General features: G+C 34.5%; 4 protein-coding genes and 1 non-coding gene across 16 annotated transcripts; 1 reads left to right on the top strand and 4 right to left on the bottom strand.

Annotated features, from left to right (window-relative positions):
* Positions 1-905: 905 nt before the first annotated feature.
* Positions 906-7,314, top strand: LOC105122949 (plasma membrane ATPase-like). Its single transcript, XM_011022351.1, has 15 exons — positions 906-1,156; positions 1,604-1,723; positions 1,826-1,924; positions 2,006-2,143; positions 2,275-2,589; positions 2,983-3,309; positions 3,804-3,923; positions 4,415-4,537; positions 4,627-4,731; positions 4,824-5,133; positions 5,492-6,006; positions 6,172-6,345; positions 6,459-6,641; positions 6,746-6,927; positions 7,025-7,314. Exons 1-15 carry the CDS (start codon positions 1,073-1,075, stop codon positions 7,119-7,121), a joined length of 2,892 nt encoding a protein of 963 aa, XP_011020653.1. The 5' UTR covers positions 906-1,072; the 3' UTR covers positions 7,122-7,314.
* On the bottom strand, positions 5,083-18,399 carry LOC105122946 (Protein kinase superfamily protein). 9 transcript variants are annotated; one of them, XR_841774.1, is made up of 12 exons: positions 18,236-18,399; positions 17,319-17,393; positions 16,959-17,188; positions 16,725-16,857; positions 16,556-16,619; positions 16,361-16,457; positions 16,141-16,240; positions 15,270-15,388; positions 15,103-15,192; positions 14,847-15,008; positions 14,683-14,739; positions 14,492-14,577 (listed from the first exon to the last, which is right to left on the bottom strand). XR_841774.1 is itself a non-coding variant. In XM_011022345.1 (11 exons), the coding sequence occupies exons 1-10, from the start codon at positions 18,378-18,380 to the stop codon at positions 14,853-14,855; spliced, it is 1,209 nt and encodes a 402-aa protein (XP_011020647.1). In that variant the 5' UTR covers positions 18,381-18,399; the 3' UTR covers positions 5,083-5,093; positions 14,847-14,852. The 9 variants fall into 9 exon arrangements, 5 of the variants coding, with proteins under 5 accessions (XP_011020647.1, XP_011020645.1, XP_011020643.1 ...); XM_011022345.1 differs by lacking the exons at positions 14,492-14,577; positions 14,683-14,739 and adding an exon at positions 5,083-5,093; XR_841773.1 differs by having other exon boundaries at positions 14,683-15,008.
* Positions 7,845-7,916, bottom strand: TRNAM-CAU (transfer RNA methionine (anticodon CAU)). The gene has a single exon. It is a non-coding gene; the product is annotated as a tRNA-Met (tRNA).
* On the bottom strand, positions 8,795-10,440 carry LOC105122948 (RNAse THREE-like protein 1). Of its 4 annotated transcripts, none has more exons than XM_011022347.1 (5): positions 10,279-10,440; positions 9,894-10,131; positions 9,693-9,747; positions 9,358-9,414; positions 8,795-9,019 (listed from the first exon to the last, which is right to left on the bottom strand). In XM_011022347.1, exons 1-5 carry the CDS (start codon positions 10,309-10,311, stop codon positions 8,845-8,847), a joined length of 558 nt encoding a protein of 185 aa, XP_011020649.1. In that variant the 5' UTR covers positions 10,312-10,440; the 3' UTR covers positions 8,795-8,844. The 4 variants fall into 4 exon arrangements, with proteins under 4 accessions (XP_011020649.1, XP_011020652.1, XP_011020648.1 ...); XM_011022350.1 differs by having other exon boundaries at positions 8,795-9,030; positions 10,279-10,439; XM_011022346.1 differs by lacking the exon at positions 9,358-9,414 and having other exon boundaries at positions 9,636-9,747; positions 10,279-10,438.
* LOC105123163 (uncharacterized) lies at positions 12,538-13,170 on the bottom strand. Its single transcript, XM_011022673.1, has one exon. The coding sequence runs from the start codon at positions 13,168-13,170 to the stop codon at positions 12,538-12,540; it is 633 nt and encodes a 210-aa protein (XP_011020975.1).
* Positions 18,400-21,391: the final 2,992 nt, after the last annotated feature.

Here is a 21,391-nt window from a genome sequence, read left to right on the forward strand (position 1 = left end):
ATTTACTATATAATCTCAGCCAAAAAAAAAAAACTAGCTTAACTTGGTAACATTCGTTTCAATTGTTCATTTAATTCTAATTTGATCCCTATCTTTCAATTTTAACTTCAATTTCAATCCACTGATCAACGAATATCTTCACAATTTCCTTCTAAAAACAAAAAACTTTACACTTCGGGGCTCCATCTGACCCTTTCTCTTGATTCTATGACGTGTCCCATCTTTCCAGAGACCCTTGCATGCACACACGTTTCTCGTGAGAAGAATTACGTTGTTAGTATCTTGCCGCACGGAGTCACACCCCTTTAGTGAAACCTCGGAGCACCCAATCACTCAACGCCACATAAGAAAGACGTTTATACTTTTATCACTGATGTGGAATGTTTCTCCACGTAAGCGACCAAAAATCTTGATATCAGTAGACAATCGTAGCATTAAATATAGTTACAACTCAACTCAACTCAACTCAACTCAAAAATAGCTTGAGTCAAGGCTTAGTTTGTGAATTGTACCAGTTGACTCGTGAATCGATGAATTTAAATTATTATTTTTAAAAATAAATTGTTATTTAAAGAATCATAAAATAATATATTTTATTAAATAAAGCTAATTAAAAATAAAATCAAGTCCACACCAAGCTTTCAGTTGGCATGTCACTGGATTCATCGGGCAACCGGGCCGGGTTATAAAATCAGGAAATTAACTAAGCAAGAAGATGTGAGAATAGAAAAGGAAAATAATATTTAAGAAATAAATAAATAAAAGACCGAGAATAACGGGGACCCACAAGAGTCCAGGTCGTTCGCTCCGAATTTGGGATGGATTCAAAAAGAAGAAAGAGTACGTAAGAGGAAGTCCTAATACTGGTGAGAGTGTGCTTTAATTTCTAAAACGTCACCAAATAGACTCCTCAAAAACTATAACTGATTTTCAACTCTGCTTATAAATCACAAAGAGTGACGCAGAGACTTTCTCCTTTTCTTTTCTCTTAATCGTAAAAATCTTTTCTGTGAGTGCAATGTGCTGTAGCGCTAGGTTTTGCTGAAGGATTGCGAGGTTGGCGATCGAAGATATGTCAGCCGACGGCACAGCCACCGCCGCCGCCCATGGCAATTGCCTCAGCTTGCAGGAAATCATAAACGAGAACGTCGACCTAGTGAGACTCCTCCTCCTATTTTTTTTAATGCACGTATAGTTGATGATGATACCATATTAATTACTTCTAGATTGTAGCAGATAACGTGTTGATTACGAGACTCAGCTTTCATGATATAAATCGTCTTGTTTGGTTTTGGCTACGGCATTTTTTCGAAGGTTTATATTATTGTTGTTGTTTATGTTTGTTACGTACGTAAGCTTTACTGTCTCTGCTTTCAAGATATATTTTTTTACGATACACACACACACAGATACTGATAAACCTCGCTTTATTGCTATTAATGACTTGGGTGTTTTGTTGTTTGGTTTCCAAGACATCAGAGTTCTGCTTATGCGCTAATAAACTTCTTTTGAAATTTTGTGCTTTTGTTCTGAGGTTTTAGTAGATTTTTATTTATTTATCTATTAACGGTGGTTGCTTAATGGTTTTGGAATTTAACTACAGGAGCGTATTCCAGTTGATGAAGTATTTCAACGATTGCAATGCACGAAAGAGGGTTTGTCTACAGAGGAAGGCCAGAAGAGGCTTGAAATTTTTGGTCCAAACAAGCTAGAAGAGAGAAAGGCAAAAAAAAAAAAAAACGATAATTTAATCTTTTATTTATTTATTTTGCTGTTAATTTTGAAGCTGTAAGATGGAACTGATAAGCTGGATTGTTTGGAACAGGAGAGCAAGATTTTGAAATTCTTGGGTTTTATGTGGAATCCACTCTCATGGGTCATGGAGGGTGCTGCTGTCGTGGCCATTGTTCTTGCAAACGGACAGGTTAATTTGCATTTCTATGTCTCTATATTTGTTCATGAATGTTTAATTTTTATTTGTCTGTGTGAATTAATATAAATGCAGGGCAAGCCACCAGACTGGCAAGACTTCGTGGGTATTGCGGTATTGCTTCTTATTAACTCAACTATAAGCTTCGTAGAAGAAAATAGTGCAGGCAACGCTGCAGCAGCTCTTATGGCAGGTCTCGCCCTGAAAACCAAGGTATAATATTTGCATAACAGCATCTGACTCTCTCGCTTAATTCGGAAGTCTGTAGGGACTCAAGTACAAAAACTAATGACATTTATTCTTTACATTTTTTCTTTTAATAATGTTGATAATTTTGTTTACAGGTTTTGAGAGATGGAAGGTGGATCGAGCATGAGGCTGCTGTCTTGGTCCCGGGAGATGTAATCAGCATAAAGCTGGGGGACATTATACCAGCAGATGCTCGTCTGCTGGAGGGTGACCCGCTTAAAATTGATCAGTCTGCTCTCACTGGCGAGTCTTTGCCAGTTACAAAGAACCCAGGTGATGAAATCTTCTCTGGGTCTACTTGCAAGCATGGTGAGATTGAAGCTGTTGTGATTGCCACTGGGGTGCACACCTTTTTTGGTAAAGCTGCTCATCTCGTAGACAGCACAAATCAAGTGGGGCATTTCCAAAAGGTACAGAGTCTGGAGGGCTAACTGGAAAAAAAACTTGTAGTCGACTCTGGGGATAAAGAAACAACAGAAGGAAGTCAGTTCTTGATAAAGAAAGATGAGAAAGAGCATGCTATTATTGTCAAAACTGTTCCATAATTTGAAATCAGCTCCAGAAATTATCAGTTAATCTACCAAGTGTTAAATCATTAACTATTATAGATTATGTATTATTCCAAGGTGTTAGCAGATGTTTTGTTTTTTGAAGGAACAAAATTCGAATTATTAGAATTTCTAGTAGCAAATAACAAACATCACCATTGCAGGTTCTAAAGTTCCATAAGTGCACTTTCAAGTATCTTCTAACTTTCATCTTTTCTTTCTAATGGATGCTTGATGGTGATATGGTTTGATCAGGTGTTGACATCCATTGGAAACTTCTGCATAGTCTCCATTGTAGTGGGAATAGTCATAGAGGCAATCGTAATGTGGCCAATTCAGAGCCGCAAGTACCGGGATGGTATTGACAATATTTTGGTGCTTCTTATTGGAGGAATCCCTATAGCCATGCCAACCGTGTTGTCAGTAACAATGGCCATTGGATCCCACCGGCTTTCACAGCAAGGTGCTATCACAAAGAGGATGACAGCTATTGAAGAAATGGCTGGAATGGATGTATTATGCAGTGACAAGACCGGCACCCTCACTCTTAACAAACTTACAGTGGACAAGAGCTTGGTCGAGGTTAGTACACACAAAATTTGTAAGTGATAGCTCAAGGTAGATTAATTAAGGAGGGCTCCCCCCCTTCACATAGCACATAAAACTGTAGGACAACGAGGAAAAAAAAAGGAGCGAAAGTACAGAGATGGCAATTTCACTCAAAATCAATGAATACAGGTAGAATCAACCCAAATAGATTTCAAAATTTTAGACCCGATCAGGACACAGGTTCCGAGTAAAATTTAAAGGGCAAAAATTTGGTTTGGAACTGGGCGTTAATGTTTAGTTTAATTCACCTGAACCCAAACCCTACCCATCGAAGATAAATAAATAAATAAATTTAAAGTTTTAAAAAATGACATACATATAGACTAATGTAAACTATAGTATTTAGGTTCAGATGTAAGTTCAGGTCATGAATACCAAATGGGTACTTAAAACCTGATTGGGTATCAACATTTCATATTCGTTCAGCTTGGGCTCACTGATTATTGATGTTTTTGTTTATTTTTCAGGTATTTGCTAACGATGTTGACCAAGACAATGTGATTTTACTGGGCGCTAGGGCCTCCAGGATTGAGAATCAGGATGCTATCGATGCTTGTATTGTTGGGATGTTGGCGGATCCCAAGGAGGTAACGTTACAGTTGATCATGAGATATGCAAATACTTTGACAAGCCTTCATACGACACTAATATGCTGTGCTTCCTCACTTTAAATTTCTTAAAAAACTGGGCCGATAAAAAAGAAAAGGATTAGCATTGTGAACACTTTATTAAGGTGCTGCACAGTATTAGCAACAAATCTTCTAAATAATCTCGCTGAATAGAGAAAAATGGATGAGGTGATGACTAGCAGCATCATAGTAGAGAAGAGAGAATTGTAGGATCAGACTTTAAATCACATTTTGATCCTTGGCATGTATTTTTTATTTAACTGGACCTAGCTTGCTGCACTTTCATCTTACTTTATTGGCAATTAAGCTTATTTTCCCTAGCTTGTAACTTGTCAAGAAAGCATTGCTCTCCGACTGACTGTTTACCTCACCGACAATGTCAAGTGTTGGGTTATTATGACCTTTGAATATAACTGAATGCCTGACTATGAATTTATTTCACTCTGCAGGCCAGAGCAAGCATCACTGAGGTGCATTTCTTGCCATTTAATCCAGTGGAAAAGCGTACAGCTATAACATATATCGACCCTGATGGCGATTGGCACCGAGTTAGCAAAGGCGCCCCCGAGCAGGTTATAGATCATCTATTGCCTCGTATTCCTTCTTCTTCCTACCCTTTTACTACACTATATCGTCAAATGCATTTAAAATCTCCTGACAGATCATTGCACTGTGCAACCTCCGGGAAGATATAGCAAGAAAAGCTCATGCCATCATTGATAAGTATGCTGAACGAGGCCTCCGCTCCCTGGCTGTTTGTAGACAAGTGAGCTCATGTTCTCGTTTCCTCGGAATTGTGTGCTGAAGTAATTACTGATACATGGAACTCTATCTGATTTAGACATCTTGTCTTTGCAGATTGTCCCAGAGAAAACCAAGGAAAGCCCTGGAGGACCATGGGAATTTGTGGGCCTGTTACCTCTCTTTGATCCTCCTAGGCATGACAGTGCAGAGACCATTACTCGTGCCCTCAACCTAGGTGTCAATGTTAAGATGATCACGGGTGATCAGCTGGCAATTGGCAAGGAGACTGGTCGGAGGCTTGGAATGGGAACCAACATGTATCCCTCTTCTGCCCTCCTTGGGCAGCACCCGGATGAGTCAACTGCAGCCCTTCCTGTTGATGAGCTCATTGAAAAGGCTGATGGCTTTGCTGGTGTCTTCCCTGGTAATTGGACTAAATTCTACTGTTTCAATATGATTAATGTTGTTTACATGGATCTTGATGCTTCCCACGTTGTTCGATGCTTCGCTCGTCATCGCAGCATCTAAGTTTATTTTCTTTTAATAAACAAAAAACTAGATCCCCTTAGAAATGAAATCCTTTATGAGCATTCATTACATGGATTTATTCAATATTTTGGAATTAGCTGGTGAGACATGAAACGATTTTGTAAAACAATATATCAAGAGAGGTGGAAGTTTTTCATCTTGCCTTTTCTGCATGAAGAAGAAAATAATATTAGTTTTTTCCTTTTATGCATAAAAAACATATCGATGAATTTAATTAATGATCATATATTCAGAGCATAAGTATGAGATTGTGAAGAGGCTGCAAGCTAGGAAGCATGTTTGCGGGATGACTGGAGATGGTGTTAATGACGCGCCTGCTCTGAAGAAGGCAGACATCGGAATTGCAGTGGCCGATGCAACTGATGCAGCCCGTGGTGCATCTGACATTGTCCTGACAGAGCCAGGATTGAGTGTGATAGTGAGTGCTGTGTTAACAAGCAGAGCCATCTTCCAGAGAATGAAGAATTACACCATCTATGCAGTGACTATAACCATCCGTATTGTGCTGGGTTTTCTGCTCCTTGCTCTAATTTGGAAATTTGATTTTTCTCCGTTCATGGTTTTGATAATTGCCATTCTTAATGATGGGACAATCATGACTATTTCCAAAGACAGAGTGAAACCATCTCCACTTCCTGATTCCTGGAAGCTTAAGGAGATCTTTGCTACTGGTGTCATTCTAGGCACCTACTTAGCTTTAATGACTGTTGTATTCTTCTGGATTGTTCACAGTTCCGACTTCTTCTCTGTAAGAATTACTAGAGACCTTACAACTAGCACTTGGTTTTATCATGCTGTTTATATTTCTGTAAAGCATATAAGAACGTGTAATGTTTGTTCCTTCTGCCAGTTTGTCACTGCTATAGTGTCTTCTGTAGTACTAATAATGATAGCACACTGTCAATATTTGCAGGATAAATTTGGTGTTAGGTCCATCAGGAACAACCATTACGAGCTAATATCAGCTGTATACCTTCAAGTGAGTATTGTTAGTCAGGCACTCATTTTCGTTACTAGGTCCCGAAGCTGGTCTTATGTCGAACGCCCTGGTATTTACCTTTTGATTGCCTTTGTCCTGGCACAACTGGTGAGTTGTTTAGAACTTTTCGTTCCAGTTGTTTTTTTTGTGTGCGCGCGCGCCCGCACGTGCATATTGTGAAAGTACAACCTAATGATCAATGTTTCTGGTTTACCATTAAGATTGCGACAATCATCGCCGTGTATGCCAATTGGGGATTTGCGAGGATCCATGGAATTGGATGGGGATGGGCAGGTGTTATCTGGCTTTACAGCATCATCTTCTATATCCCTCTTGATTTCCTCAAATTCATAATCCGCTATGCTCTAAGTAGCAAATCCTGGGATAGTCTCCTCCAAAATAAGGTCAGTGTGATCATTTGTTTTTTACTAACGAATCTTTTGATGTTTCATCTTGAAACCTTCTCCCCTATGTTTAATATTTACCGATGTTACACATGATTATGCAGACAGCTTTCACCTCAAAGGAGGAGTACGGAAAACGAGAGAGGATGGCGCCAGGGGCTGCTGATCAACGCACCAATCATGGACTGCATCCTCCCGAGGGCTCAGAACTTTTCAATGATAAGAGCAACTACAGAGAGTTACATGATATCGCTGAACATGCCAAGAGGCGCGCTGAGGTCGCTCGGTAATGATCTCCGAAGCTTTTGATTTTCACTATTAGCAATTTCTTCCCAATCTATGCCTACATATCTTAATTCCACTCATGATCTCCTTTGTTCCAGGCTGAGGGAGCTTCACACGCTCAAGGGTCATGTGGAGTCAGTGGTGAAACTCAAGGGACTTGACATTGAGACCATTCAACAACACTACACTGTTTGAATGAGAAACAATGAGTTTATAGTGTCTCTCTCTCTCTCTCTCTCTCTCTGTGGAGAGGGGAGAGAGTCCTAGGTTCGAGGGATTAGGGTATTAATCTATTTCATTGTTCTTCTGACAATCTTGATTATTAGCTTGTAAGATATGCAAGATTTGGGAATAATCAACCCAACATTGAATTTCACTATCACATACATTTTCGCGTCTTGCATGTCAGCTTTCATTTCTGCTTCTAGAGTAACTACCTCATAGTTTTGATCCAATCATATGGGCTCATCTTCTTACTTCTATGAAGAAAATTATAGCTTGTAAAAAATTAAAAAAAAAAAAAAAAAAAACAGACAAGGTTCTATGTGCGTTCGCCATTTAATGAAACAAAAAGCACTACAAAATTATTTTTTAAATATATGTTCAATTAAAAAACATATCATACATCAAACACATTCAATATTACAGTGATTTTGGTATACATGTTAACAGCTAAAGGAATTTGATTTCACGAGCTGTTAATATCGTAATAGCTAAGTTGTGGGAAAAAGCCTGTGGAAATCGAATTATCCATAGAGTTGCACAAACTTGGAGTGAAAGGACACGAGATAATAGAATTCTAGTAGAGATTGAAGGAGCAGGGCAGCTTTTTCCATGATTAAAAGACATAAAATTCCAGAAGCAGAGAAGCTTTAGGAGATCAGGGGCAAAAAGGGAACAGAGGGAAGCCACTCTGGCTATCAGAGCCTGGTTTCGATCCAGGGACCTGTGGGTTATGGGCCCACCACGCTTCCGCTGCGCCACTCTGATTGTTGATATATTTAGGACGTTAATTTTAATTAAGATATGTTTTTATTTTAGAGGGGATGAATTAGACGGAACAGCTAACCATGAAATGGGAATAGTTTCAATTGGTTAATCTTTTCCAATTTGAGTGGATTAGTGTGCAGATCAATAGTGTTATCATGATTGGGCTTATTAGATAAAGTATAAACTTACGATAGTTATCTCAATCCAGCAATTCTTTTACAAAATGTTGTTTACACACCATTCATTAGAGAAACTGCAATGGGGTCGAAAGGGACTAGAGTTTGGATTGTTTCGTAAACCAGGTAGGCTGAAAACAGGCCATTGGATCGCATAACCCTGAACCGTGATTTCTTCATTAATATTTAGATTTAATCTATGAATTTGTGATTATTTTCAGAACTTGGGTCTTTTTCATGGTGCAGACCCAGGTGGGATTCGTGAAAATGGATGTTGCCGGCAGTTCGCAAGCTAATCCAGGGAAGATTGGTTTTTCACCTCAATATTTTTTTTGTTAGAATATTTCATCCAATTCTAACGTATTTATATATTTTTTTTTAAATCAGGAAAAGCTTATTCAACTAAGGATCAAGTCTAACTCTACAAAACAACAGAGAAAAATGTACGATTTCTAAATACATGGGTACAGATGGTAAACCTTAATTTTACTACCACTACTACATGCTCAGCGGTGGAATGGCGCTTTGCGTCTTCTGCTGTCCCGAGTTCGAGCCTTGGAGTTGCATGCCTGTCAGTCCCGCGCTGCCTTACCTGCCTGCTGGGTTTGCAGGGTGTTCAGTGAGCCGTGGGGATTAGTCGTGGTGCGCGTAAGCTGGCCCGGACACCCCACGTAAATCAAAAAAAAAAAAAAATATATATACAGAATGTGACCTAATTAGTCTAAATGTAAATAATTTCTAACTATAAATAATTATTTTTTCCTCTTAACCTTCTTGATTGGAAAATAACCCGAATGCTTCAAGTACCACAATGCCCCTTCAGCTGCATGTTCAGCTGCTGTTTTCTTTGTTGATTTAGGATAACCAAAACACTCCAATACAGTCGATGCTTCTCCTTCAATCCCAATTACAACCTTGTAGGTAAACCTGCAATGGATCTTGAAATACTCATAACTTAAAAGCTTTGAAAAACAGAGAATGAGAAAGAAATGTACCCAAAGAAAAAAAAAAAACTTAGTTTAATCAAGATTTTTTTTTTTTTAGATTAATATAGATGTTCAGACCAGTTTGCGCGCATCATGATTAATTCCACAGGCCCTAAAGTTAACGACCATGTAAGCCTCCAGTAGCCATCATATGAATAACCAAGGACTCGAACTTAAAACCACTGAGAAAACAAACTCCTTAATTCAAGTCTTTACCGGTTGGTCACCACCTAGATAATTGGTTTAACCAAGATTGTTTACTCCATATTTTGTACTTACAATTTCTTGTGGCAAGGTCCTTCTTCCTTGAAGCATTCAAATAAAGGGGGCTTCCACTTGTTTTGCCGGCTTCAGCCCCTCTTTGGGTCCTGCCCTAGCACCTTCTACAACATACTTCATAGTTGGCTTGTCTTTCTTAATAATCTAGAAAACAACATGACACGCAGAAAACAGAAAGAAAAAAGATTTAAGTATTAGAGAATGAGAAAGAAATGTACCCAAAGGAAAAAAAATGACTTGGTTTAACCAAGATTGTTTACTCCATATTTTGTACTTACAATTTCTTGTGGCATGGTCCTTCTTCCTTGAAGCATTCAAATAAAGGGGGCTTCCACTTGTTTGCAGCTAAAGTCTCCAGCAATTGTGATTTGGCAGATATCTTTGGCCCACCTAAAAGAACAAGATGTTAGCTAGTAACATTTTGGTGGCAAATTTCAATCCTGAAAATCCCAAATTTGTGCTTTAAAGCAAACTTTATCAAAGAATTCAGGACAGTTCTGGTGAACTCACTACCAGTCACTAATCAATGAAATTACCTGAGTCGTTATGAGAGTTTTTATCATCCTTGCTCATTTCACCCACCTTGGTTGTGTTCTTTATGGTGCTGGAGCCATCTCCAGTCTTGATGATTTGTGATGGGTTAATATCTGCTAATAAATCTGCTGTTGTGTTTGCTTCATCATCAAATTGTTTTGCCGGCTTCAGCCCCTCTTTGGGTCCTGCCCTAGCACCTTCTACAACATACTTCATAGTTGGCTTGTCTTTCTTAATAATCTAGAAAACAACATGATACGCAGAAAACAGAAAGAAAAAGGATTGAAGTATGGAATTACATTTAACCAGGTAGATAAATAAAGATTCCATAAACAAAGATATTGCTCATAGAAAGAACAATCGAGGGAAGTTTTTGGTTGTTTATACCTGGGAAGGGGTTGGTGGTGGCGGTGGCTGCATCTACAGGAGGAAGGCGTTTGAGATTGATGCGTAGCTGTTTTGGTTGCGTGCATTTATTCCTTTTCATTTCCATGGCAGGGGTAAACTAGATAAGTTCATTTCCCCTGCAAGGGTACAGTTTTGTGGGATTATTGGTGTATTTACTCACTCTACTCTTAATTTGTTTTAGTATGGTCCATACATGTTTTTGTTCTGATTATCATCCATTAAACCTTTTTCTTTTTTCTTTTTTTGAAGTATTCGTGATTAAACCATAATTAGTAATGTTGTTAAATTATCTATCTGCCCTTTCTCTACTTTAAGGTCACAAAATGTTTCTTTAAATTATTTTTGTTTGATAAAGATATTAAATGGATGATTTTTAAGTGTTTTTGGATGATTTTTATGTGTTTTTGTTAAAAATAAAAAATATTATTTTTATATATTTTTAATTAAAAAAACACTCTATACTACATTTCTAATCATATATACTTTTATCATTTCTCAATTTTATTATGTATTTATATAATGATAGGTTATTGAAGGTAGTTATGGTTTCTAACCATGGCTGATGAAAGGGGAAAATATTACAAAAATAAGAAGATTAAGGATGATAGTAGAATAAAGAAGAATAAAATGATCAAAATAAGAGAAAATTGAGAATATGGCTCCCAAATTGACCACTAATTTAACTTTAATAAGTTACGTGCCGTGGGATCCTCATTTCACAATTGAAGAGGAGACCAGATGGCAAGTAAAATAGTAACCAGTGCTGTCTTTCAAAAGTGGCCTAATATTAAAATACATTTGACCTTGTTTTACGGAAGTTATATTTGATAGTGTAGTAAACAATGTTTTTAAAATTATTTTTTTATTTTTAAAATTTATTTTTAATATTAACATTTTAAAATTATTCATGCTAAAAAATTTCATAAATTTTTCAGAAATACATTAAATCACAAAAATAAACATATCAAGTGATTGTTTAGCTTCACATGTTCCAAGGCTTTGATAGCAAAAGGGAGTTAATAAAGCAATCCACATTTAAAAAAGAAAATTTAAAACAATTAAATTAAATTTTATTTTTTTAAGGATTTGATCTGAACTAAGATTTGGATTATCGAGATAATCTATCAAATTGAGCAGGGTCTTAAAACCACGTTTAGGATCAATATTCAGAATTAACCAGCTTAATTTGATAGATTAATTAAAAAATTATGCTGATTATTTATAGTTTAATTTTTTTTATATTTACCTTCCATTTTTTTTAATATTACAGTTTATATTATTTATGTAAATTATATTAAATTATATAATAATTAAAGATATAAACTATATTTTTTAAATACGAATGATAAATATAAAAATAACTTAACTATAAAATAATCTAGATAATCTTTTCTTTTTAATTTTAGGTTTGAAGTTTAGGGAAAGTAACAACAAAAGAAAGGTGTTTTCCATTTTTTATTGGTTTGGATCAAATCTGAACAAGTTAAACGAGTCTTTTTTAATAAAAACAAATGTAAATTTTAATTGGATCAATATATCGTACTAAAATTTTATAAATTGTTCTACAAGTTATATTTATAAAAAGTTAGTTTATTATGACCCTGTTTGAAATTGAGTTTAAACATGTTTTTTATCAAAAAAAAATTAAAAAAAATTTGTTTTCAAATTAAGTTTTTTTAGCATTTTTAAAAATTTTTTGTTTTCAAATTAAGTTTTTTTAGCATTTTTGGATTGTTTTAATATATTAATGTCAAAAATAATTTTTTTTTAAATAATATTTTAAAGCATTTATAAAAAAAAATAACTTTTACCATATTCTTAAATCCCATTAAAATGATTTCCATGTTTAAACTAGATTTGGAGGTTATTGTTTCAGAGTTTTTTATTTTTGAGTTTCTTTCCTAATTGTTGAATATTTATTTAATTTAAGTTTTATTAGTTATTTAGGTTTAATTTACTATTTAAAAACAATTTTGTAACATTCAATTATTAAAATTCAAAGTATTAAATGGAATTATCTTTACAATTTAGCCTTAAATTTAGGATTGGTGAAACCTTTTTATCATACAACGCGTCATTAGCTCATCAATCTGGAGGTTTACAACCATGATTACAGGCACTTGACATACATTCTCATCTTGACAAATCTTGAATGTAACCTTTCATATTGTCCACATACGCATATACAAATCATTGGACATCTATATGAAGCAGTATGGGAAAGATATTTTAATATGGCTATTTGCTTTGATGTTCTTCGACAATGCTGTCTAGATTTGGTTGCCACTGATCAAGAGATGTAAATCTGTTGGGTGATCCTGTTGTCATCTGCTTTCTTCTCTTCCTGGTACAATCCTTGGACTCAGAACACCCTATGCTGCCTGATGATTTTGTTTCCTCACTTGTATTAAGAGTGTTGGCTTTACTATCGATGTTAGTTCCAGTGGTGTTTGCTCTCTCATCGTCGTCTCTGTGTAAGCAAGGACACGGTGACTTCATGTTCTTGCTAATAAAATACCAGCAATTGGATGAGATATCACTGCCCCTTTCATCGTTGTTAGGGGTCTTGCTGGCTCGGACATCATTGATTGGAGATTGAGATCTTGTGTTGGACCTACGCTGAAGCTTTCTGATTGTGTTTATAGGAACGACATAGAACTTCTGACCAAGCAGTAGCATGGTGTCTGGTGCAACAATAGCCCAAGGCTGCCGGAACACATGCGGATAGGCGACTATGCATCTTGGGTTACGAAGCATGACCTCTTCTGCAAGAACAGGCCTATCATGGAGCTCTACGTGACCTCCGGGATGAACAATTTTAACAAGCATATTCTTGGTGCTATTGGTGCAGATGAAGCTTGGTAGTACCATTTCTCTTTCGAAATTTAAGAGATAAATGGAGAGGAAATGTGGCCAAGTAGTGGGGGGAATTAAGCAATTGTAGCCATCTCGTGGGAGTTTAGAATGTTCAATAAAAAGGATACGGAACTGTTGATGAACTCAAGAATATATCTCCAATTTCACGGTTTTTGTTTTATTTGTTTCTTTGATAATATCATGGCCAGTATGTCAAATCTAAGCATTATGTTGTAGAATACGTCTGTTTGTTGCCTAACTGTGAATCATGTCGTTGCATGACAGACAAGAATTACATTGTCTCTCATAATTGATCGCCACCCTGCATCATTGATGATCTGCATCATGTGATAATCAAATAGAATTCACTTAGTTTTCTAGGTATACACATGCATGCTGTCATCAGAATATGCTTGATAATCTGCTTAGATTTTGCATTTTACAGTTGGCGTTGACGAGGATTTCAGGATCTGTGCATAGTTCTCCCATCTTCCGTGTCTGTATCCGACAGGGTGGACTTGAGTCAAAATCCTCAACAGATGAATTCAAGAGTTTTCGGACCTTGCTTAATAGCGTTCCTTTTGTCCTATTGGGTTAGGCCATCCAAGCTTCTGCATAAGACAATTATCTTGTATCATTTGCTACCTCAATTGGTTTATACTTTCTTCGATCCTAATTGCTGTTTGTTTTTGGGGGCAGTATTGTATCTGCCATACGAAAATATTCATATTCCAATTCCATATCTGGATGAGGCATCCAAATTCTCTAAAATTACTAGAGTTTTACATTGCCTTAGCCGATCTAAGCTCTCTCCTGCTTCATCAGAAAGCAGAAATAACTTTGTTCAGCAGCTCTTATAAATTTAGTTGAAGTAAATATGCAAAGCGGGTAGCCCGAGCCTGGCTGGTTTATTCCAACTTTATTTCCATATTTAAAGGCAAGTTTTTGAGTTATACAGAAGAATGATAAGTTTCAAACCAGTCAAAATGGAACGTAATGGCTTATATGTAATGATGAAACCATGAATAACTTAGTGTCCATCGATGTGCAAATGAGCAAGCGTTGCATGTTACTCAAGAAAAACTCGGCACGACGAATGGTCATCTAAAGCTACAACTTCACACATTACAACACCGTTAAGGCCATGTCTTGCAGAAAATGACTTGAAATGTCAGAGAGGGCAGCTTTGGCTACAGCGTTGTATATCTCCTGATCTGCAATGCATTGCTGCTCAAACAGCTGAGCTCTGGAGAACTATGATCACGGTGTTAAATATCCACATAACAGAAGGATAGAACAATATCTGGTGATCGATTAAGTTGACTGGATGAAACAATAGAATCTACCACCGTACATTATTTTCATGTCCTTCAGCAACTACCACCCTCCTTTTTATCTGATATCGGGACATCTTACTAAAACCTCGGAAAGTTGTGTTGCTGAAGATCCAATTATTGAGGCAGTTTAAGGGGAAATCAACTAAAAATAAATTCAATTAACAAATGTAACAGGACATCTTACTTAAACCTCGGAAAATTGTGTTGCTGAAGATCCAATTATTGAAGCAGTTTAAGGGGAAATCATCTAAAAATAAATTCAATTAACAAATGTAACAATGAAAAAAATAGAAAAAACTCTAATGATTTTCATACATTTAAATATACAAAAGAAATGGTCAGTTTGAGATGTACTCATCATCAGAGAGAAGGCAGGGCAAGAGGAACAGGTCCTGTAATTCTCAGTGACCCTCCAAGCTCAAGAGGTACAAGAGGGATGAGAGAGTGCAGGACATCTGTTATCAATGGCCTGTAACTTGGTTCTTGTTGCACGCATAGTACTGCCACTGCAGCTACCTACTCAAGGGTAATATGTGATTAAATTTGTACGCTAAAAGCAAGAACAAAAAAGTAACGAGCACACAAATATTTAGTTTCTTATTCAATATACCTGGTATAAGTGTTTTAAATTCATAGTGTCTTTGATAACAGGATCCACAAAGTTGGGAAGCTTTGATCTGTCAGCGAGCCGAGGCATGGCCTACATGTAAAAAATGATGGTACAATTAGGTTGACTCCTCGAGGCATGACTGCTAAAAAATGTTGAAGGAAAATTACCCATGAGACTATGAACTGAAAATGATCCGGAGACGTCTTTTCCACTGGTTTTCTTCCTATCAGGAGTTCCAGAAGGAGAACTCCAAAAGCATAGACATCACTTTTATCAGTTAGTTTGCCTGGAAAGGAAAAATGGAAGCGATCATACATCTCTTTCCAAGAGATTGGCTGAATAAACAATCAGGCTTCATTCTGTATCAAAGAAAGACTAAATGCAGGAAATGTTGTTTAAAAACCTTCACTATGTAGCACCGAGGAAAGAAAAAGATACTCTCTGGTAGAATTTTATAGTTCTTGAAAATGAAATAGAAAAGATTTCCATGGATCTCCTGTTACCAAAATTCATCATCAAAAAGCACACATCAGAATTAGATTAAGAGGCTATAGCAAAACCCGCCTCATTCAACACCTGACATTCTTCTCACAGAATATGTTCAGCCTTGTTAACAAACTAAGCCTTAGGGATGAAGCGCTAAAAGACACCGCATGATTTTAAAAATATGAAAACCTTTTATAAAATATTCTGTTTAAGCATCCACTATCAGAATCTCTCCTCAACAGTAAGCATTTTTAGTTCTATTTCTCAGATATAGAGCTGAAACAGTGATTCTTCCTGGAAAATCATCACATTTCATGTGACAGAAGTTAGAACTATGAAAAGTTCATCAAAGAATGCAAGAACATGGTATTTAATTGCTGAAAATATGATTGACAAATAAACTAAGAAATCATAGAAGAAAGCAACAATGTAATTTGTAATTAGCAGAAGTATGAAAAATATGCTGGTCAGCAGCATATGACTTCTCTGGAAGTAGAGATCAAACAACAATGGTCAGCAGCATATGACTTCTCTGGCAGTAATTTGACATACCATCCAAAAGGTACTCTGGTGCCACATAACCTAAAGTTCCTGAAAGCTTTATGTACTTGTTTTGGATACCAGAAGCTACAGCAAGGCCAAAGTCCGAAAGCTGAATAAGTAAAAGCTCATCAAACGAAACATCCTAGTTAGAATCACGGACCGGTGCTAAGAACATGCAACTACGAGGAGTGCAGTACTCATGAGGTTGTCATACATGCATGGCTTTTACCTTTGCATTGAAGTTGGAATCCAGAAGAATATTAGATGACTTCAGATCTCTATGGACAACAGGAGGATTGCAATGCTCATGAAGATACTCTAGTCCCCTGGTCAATATCAGTTTTGGTGGGAGGAAGTAGTAAGCATAAGAAAAGGATAAAGAAAGAGGTAAAGCGCAAACCAGAAAAACAGGAGTTTGAGTTACCTTGCAACATCAACAGCAATTTTCATTCGCAGATTCCAAGTTAATGCTGATCCATGTGTTGGCCCTGCATGTTCATCAATAGCATAAATAGTGTAAGAAAAAAGGCACAAGTTGGAGTCTTCTAATGCTTATTTTTTAATTTTAAAAGTCGGATAGATATGAAGTTTACCATGCAATTGACTTTCCAAAGACCCATTTTGCATCATTTCATACACGAGAAACCTTTGTTCACCATGAATGCAGTAACCCAGAAGAGAAATTATGTTTTGATGATGAATTTTCGTTAACCAGTTCAGCTCGTTCTGCATTTACAAACAAAATTTCAATGGAAAGGAAAAAAATTTAAGAATCCATAATGATTCAAAACAATTGATAATCAAATCAATTTCATGTAATACGTTACCTCAAATTCTCTTTCAATGTCCTGTTCTTCACCTTCAAATCTCCTCACTGCTGCAAGGAGTTTTTCACTGAAACAAGCTTTATACAAACATCCACGACCACCTTCACCCAGGACATTAACTTCCTGGAAATTGTTTGTTGCAGCTTCCAACAAATGATATTCTATAACAGCAACTGAACCCTTCTTCTCAGCCATCCTCAAGGAAATTAATTTATCCACAGTCGGGACATCTAAATATTAAATTCAAACAAAAAAAGCTGAAATACTGAGTCTGCATAAAAAGCACAATCGTGTGTAACATGCCTCAAAAAGGAAAATTGTAACAGGAAAAGCAAATTCAATTCTTGGAAAAGAAGATACCATTGCCTTTACTTTTGGCACAGCATGTCCTTGATTTTTTCAGTCTACAGATCCAGCAACATGAGAGAAACAACACTATTCCAACAAGGAGAGTGGAAGCAACAGTTAGTGCTATTAGGGTTCTCTTGTTCAAATCTTGGTGGTGCACTTCTTCAACCACAGCCAGAGGAATCCATTGATAAATAGCAGGGGAAGGCTTCCAGGTACCGGTTGTGGTGTGTTTTTTATTTAGATATATATTAAAATAATTTTTTTGAAAAAATTAATTTTAAAATTAATATATTAAAGTGATATAAAAACATTAAAAAAAATATTTTTTAACAAAAAAATAAATAAATAAATTTAAGGAACACGATTTTCACCCTTCCCAAGCAGACTGACTACAGCATAGTGAAAAGCCTTAGTCGGATATAATTGCTATCCATAAAACAAAAATCGAGAAAAGCTAAAACACACCAATCAGAGAAAAGCAGAATACATTAAACGAAACAGGAGGAGCTGATATAACAAGTTCTGGAGAGAAAAATGCAAATCGATTATGGAGAGAAAAATCACATATGTTACATCAATTTTTTCTATGTGCTTCTTTTTCTCAAAATAAGAACGAGTTTGGTGCAGTATTATTAATTTCGTTTCAAGGTTCATGTCCGATTTCTGGGTTTTTCCCCCTATATTTCACAAGAGACCAAAGAACACGTATACACAAATTAACAATGTTGAACAAATCTATAACAGGATCACGTTATTGCACTAAGGGTTTGAATTTTGAATGCTTAATGTGAAGCAAAGCCATCCCCTCTAGCCCATTAACAACTTAAAGTACAGAGACATACATATAAAGGCAATGAGTGTTCAGGAACCAAGATGAGGATAAAAACACAAACTTCAAGAAAAGAAAATGAGCATTGATAACATACTTGGAGATTGATCTTCCATTTTTGAAGAGAAAACAGAAATGGGATTGTCTTTGCTAGCAAGAAGAGAGCCAGAAGTGGGGAAAGGAGGTGGCTCAGGTCTGTTGCCAAGCAAGAAAGACAAAGATGTACTTAACAACGCCCACATGGGCAATGACGTACCAAAAAATCATAGCCTGTTTGGGTGGTTTAGTTGTTTTTTAAGTATTTTTTATTTAATAATATATTAAAATATTTTTTTATTTTTAATATTAATATATTAAAATAATTTAAAAATATCAAAAAAATATTAAATTGAAGCAAAGAAAAAAATAAAAAAATTAAATTTTTTAAAACATAAAAACAAATATTACCTTAATTTTATATTTTTGTTTTAATTGAATGTCAAGATTATTTTTCTACCCTTAAATTCTCAACTTGAAAATCTAACTTAAATGATATAGTATGTGCTGTTTATTTTTGCTGTTAAAATCATGTTTTATAATTTTTTGAAAAATATTTTTTGTTTAAAATTAATTTTGTAATATTTTTATATGTTAATATAAAAATAATTTTAAAAAAATAAAATTTTATTATTTTTATATATCTAAAAAAATAATTTAAAAACTACATAATTCGTTACCCTAAGATTGTAGAAGAAGACAAACTAAAAACTGTTTCAGGGTAAAGGACTCATGCTAGAGGCACTCTCTATAGCAATCGCCTTTCTAGTAAGCGCTCTGTCATGAAACCACGTGTACTTTTAATGAAAATAAATTGGATTCACCCTTTGTCTAGTTCAAAGAGAAGAGGGAATATCTATCATTATATCATAATTATTTCTTTTTTACTATCTGATTTTTTTTAATTAAGGTCATGTGAAATTGGTCACAAAACTGTAAAAGATGATTGAGTAAATAAATTGAAAAATTAAATATTTAGTTTTTCCTTTTACAATCCACACATGAAGACTCAGTAGCTCTTAAATTTATAAATAGGAGCACAGATAATTATGTAGAACATGTGAAAAATATGCAAGAATATCTTATAAAATTATGTAGTTGTAGTTGGGGTTATAATTGTGTTTATATTTAGGGTAATTATGTTTTTTAAAATATTTTTTTGTTTGAAAACACATTCAAATAATATTTTTTTATTTTTAAAATCAGTATATTAAAACAATCTAAAAAAAAAATATGAAGTAAAAACATAAAAATAAAATTTATTTTTTAAAAAAATACTTTTGAAATATAAAAATAAATTACCTTTTGAAAAAAAATGCATAGTAAACTTACAGGTTAAATTGAAATGCATATTTGATATAATATAAAGCTAGTTTATTATTTTATATAATTTTTTGTGTATTAAGATATACATGTAAAGTTTCTCTACTTGCGTAAGGATCATATGTACTCCAATCTCATTTTCTTTAATTAATTACTAAATACCATAAATGTATTGGGCATCTTATATCGCTTTTGTAGTTCCAATTTAGAAACAGATTAATATTGTGAGGCATGTTAATTAATTAAGTAATTTTAATATTATAGTTGAGATGAATTATAATTTTAACCACCATACACTTCCTGTAGTAAAAATGCGATTGTAATGTTGAGTTTGAACCACAACCCGGTTGCACTTTGTTTTTTTTATTTTTGTATTTAAATTATTTTTTTATTATTTTAATATGCTAACATGAAAATTAAAAAAAAAAAAATTGCTATGAGGACCGGAAAGTGGAGGGATAGAGAAGGATGAATTCGAAAGAGAGCATGCATTAAAACCTGTATTTTAAAGTATTTTTAATTTAAAAATTATTAAATTATTTTTTTAAAAAAAAAGATCTTTTGATGATTTTGATACATTAATATTAAAAAAATATTATTTAATATATTCTTAAATGCTGCTTAGAAGCGATGGTAGCTAGCAATGCTTGAAAAGGGAGGAAGATAGGGAGAGGAGGCAAGTGGAGGTGAAATCACGTAGCAGTTATTGACTATGAAAGGTGGCCATGACCTCAATTCAAGAGGTTTGAGAGAGAGAGAGATAGCTGGCGATGACCTGTGCCTGAGTGACTCCCATTAAGGCAGCCTCTACTCTCTGCCACCTTCCCAAAACCACCGAGGTTGATTGAACAACAGGAAGAAGAAGAAAAATCTCAGGAACCTATCGGCGAGTTCGTGATCTTGAAGAAGGTAAGGTATAATACCTAGTTCTCTGGCATCAACATAACTCGCATGCGAGGGAGGTGTAGCAAGGAATTTTTTCAGTCATGACTATTAAATAAATATATAAATTTTTTTAAAATTAATTATTAACTCATGTACGAATTTTTAAAATTAATAATAAAATTTTAATTTAAAATATAAAAAAATAAATTTAAAGTACATAAAATAAAAATAAACTCATTATTGAAGTTACATCATTCAATATTTTGTAAAATATAATTTATTTATAATTAAAACTGAATCGATATTGTTACAATTCTCAACTAAAATAAAATAATAATATCATGTCAACTGAAAAATAAAATAATTAAATTTTTTTCTTCTCTCATTTTCTTCTTCTTTCATTTGATTTTTGCATGAATTAGTGTTTTATAAACTAGATTTTATAAGTTTAAAAGAATATTCTCTTATTTTTTTAAAAAAAAATTATATTTTTCTCTTTCTTCTCTCTTTCTCTCTCTTGTCTTTTCTTTGCTTTCTTTTTTATTTTTGTTTTTGTTCAGTTGGCAGCATCTACAAAAAAGAAATAGCTTCTTTGTTTTATTTTTTAATTGTAAATAATCATTTTACTTTTAATAAGTTGTTTTGTTTTTATTTGATGGTTTTTTTTGTTAGTACTATCAAACTGCATTCATCCTAAAATTTTAACTAGATTTTATTTAATATAATTTAAAATTTCTCATAAAATTTCAGCTCAATCTAATGATCAAATTGAAAATTACGTCCACCGATCAAATTGTGATATTTCATTAAATTTTTAAATTTTTTCAAAAATTATAAAATTTTAACACAAGTTAAAGCATAATATTAAAAAACTCTATATAAATTTTTAAATTTTTTTAATAACTTGATTAAGAATTATAAAAAAAATACATAAAATTAATTAAAAATATTAATAAAATCTTTAACTCGGCTATAAACCACCCAAGCCTTTAAGATGCTTCCCCCCGGT

The sequence above is a fragment of the Populus euphratica genome, unplaced genomic scaffold (assembly GCF_000495115.2).
Source record: "Populus euphratica unplaced genomic scaffold, PopEup_1.0 scaffold8.1, whole genome shotgun sequence".
NCBI classification, from domain to species: Eukaryota; Viridiplantae; Streptophyta; class Magnoliopsida; order Malpighiales; family Salicaceae; genus Populus; species Populus euphratica.

Excerpts from the sequence above, each read along its gene's own strand:
- LOC105122949 (XM_011022351.1), top strand. The coding sequence starts at position 1,073 with ATGTCAGCCGACGGCACAGCCACCGCCGCCGCCCATGGCAATTGCCTC. Across the intron at positions 3,310-3,803 it reads TGGACAAGAGCTTGGTCGAG|GTATTTGCTAACGATGTTGA; the intron begins GTTAGTACACAC and ends TTTATTTTTCAG. Across the intron at positions 3,924-4,414 it reads TGTTGGCGGATCCCAAGGAG|GCCAGAGCAAGCATCACTGA; the intron begins GTAACGTTACAG and ends TTCACTCTGCAG.
- LOC105122948 (XM_011022347.1), bottom strand. The coding sequence starts at position 10,311 with ATGCAGCCACCGCCACCACCAACCCCTTCCCAG. Across the intron at positions 10,132-10,278 it reads CACCACCAACCCCTTCCCAG|ATTATTAAGAAAGACAAGCC; the intron begins GTATAAACAACC and ends GTTGTTTTCTAG. Across the intron at positions 9,415-9,692 it reads GAGACTTTAGCTGCAAACAA|GTGGAAGCCCCCTTTATTTG; the intron begins GTGGAAGCCCCC and ends CCGGCAAAACAA.
- LOC105123163 (XM_011022673.1), bottom strand. The coding sequence starts at position 13,170 with ATGGTACTACCAAGCTTCATCTGCACCAATAGCACCAAGAATATGCTT.
- LOC105122946 (XM_011022345.1), bottom strand. The coding sequence starts at position 18,380 with ATGTGGGCGTTGTTAAGTACATCTTTGTCTTTCTTGCTTGGCAACAGA. Across the intron at positions 17,189-17,318 it reads TGCCAAAAGTAAAGGCAATG|ATGTCCCGACTGTGGATAAA; the intron begins GTATCTTCTTTT and ends TTTAATATTTAG. Across the intron at positions 16,458-16,555 it reads ATTGCTGTTGATGTTGCAAG|GGGACTAGAGTATCTTCATG; the intron begins GTAACTCAAACT and ends GATATTGACCAG.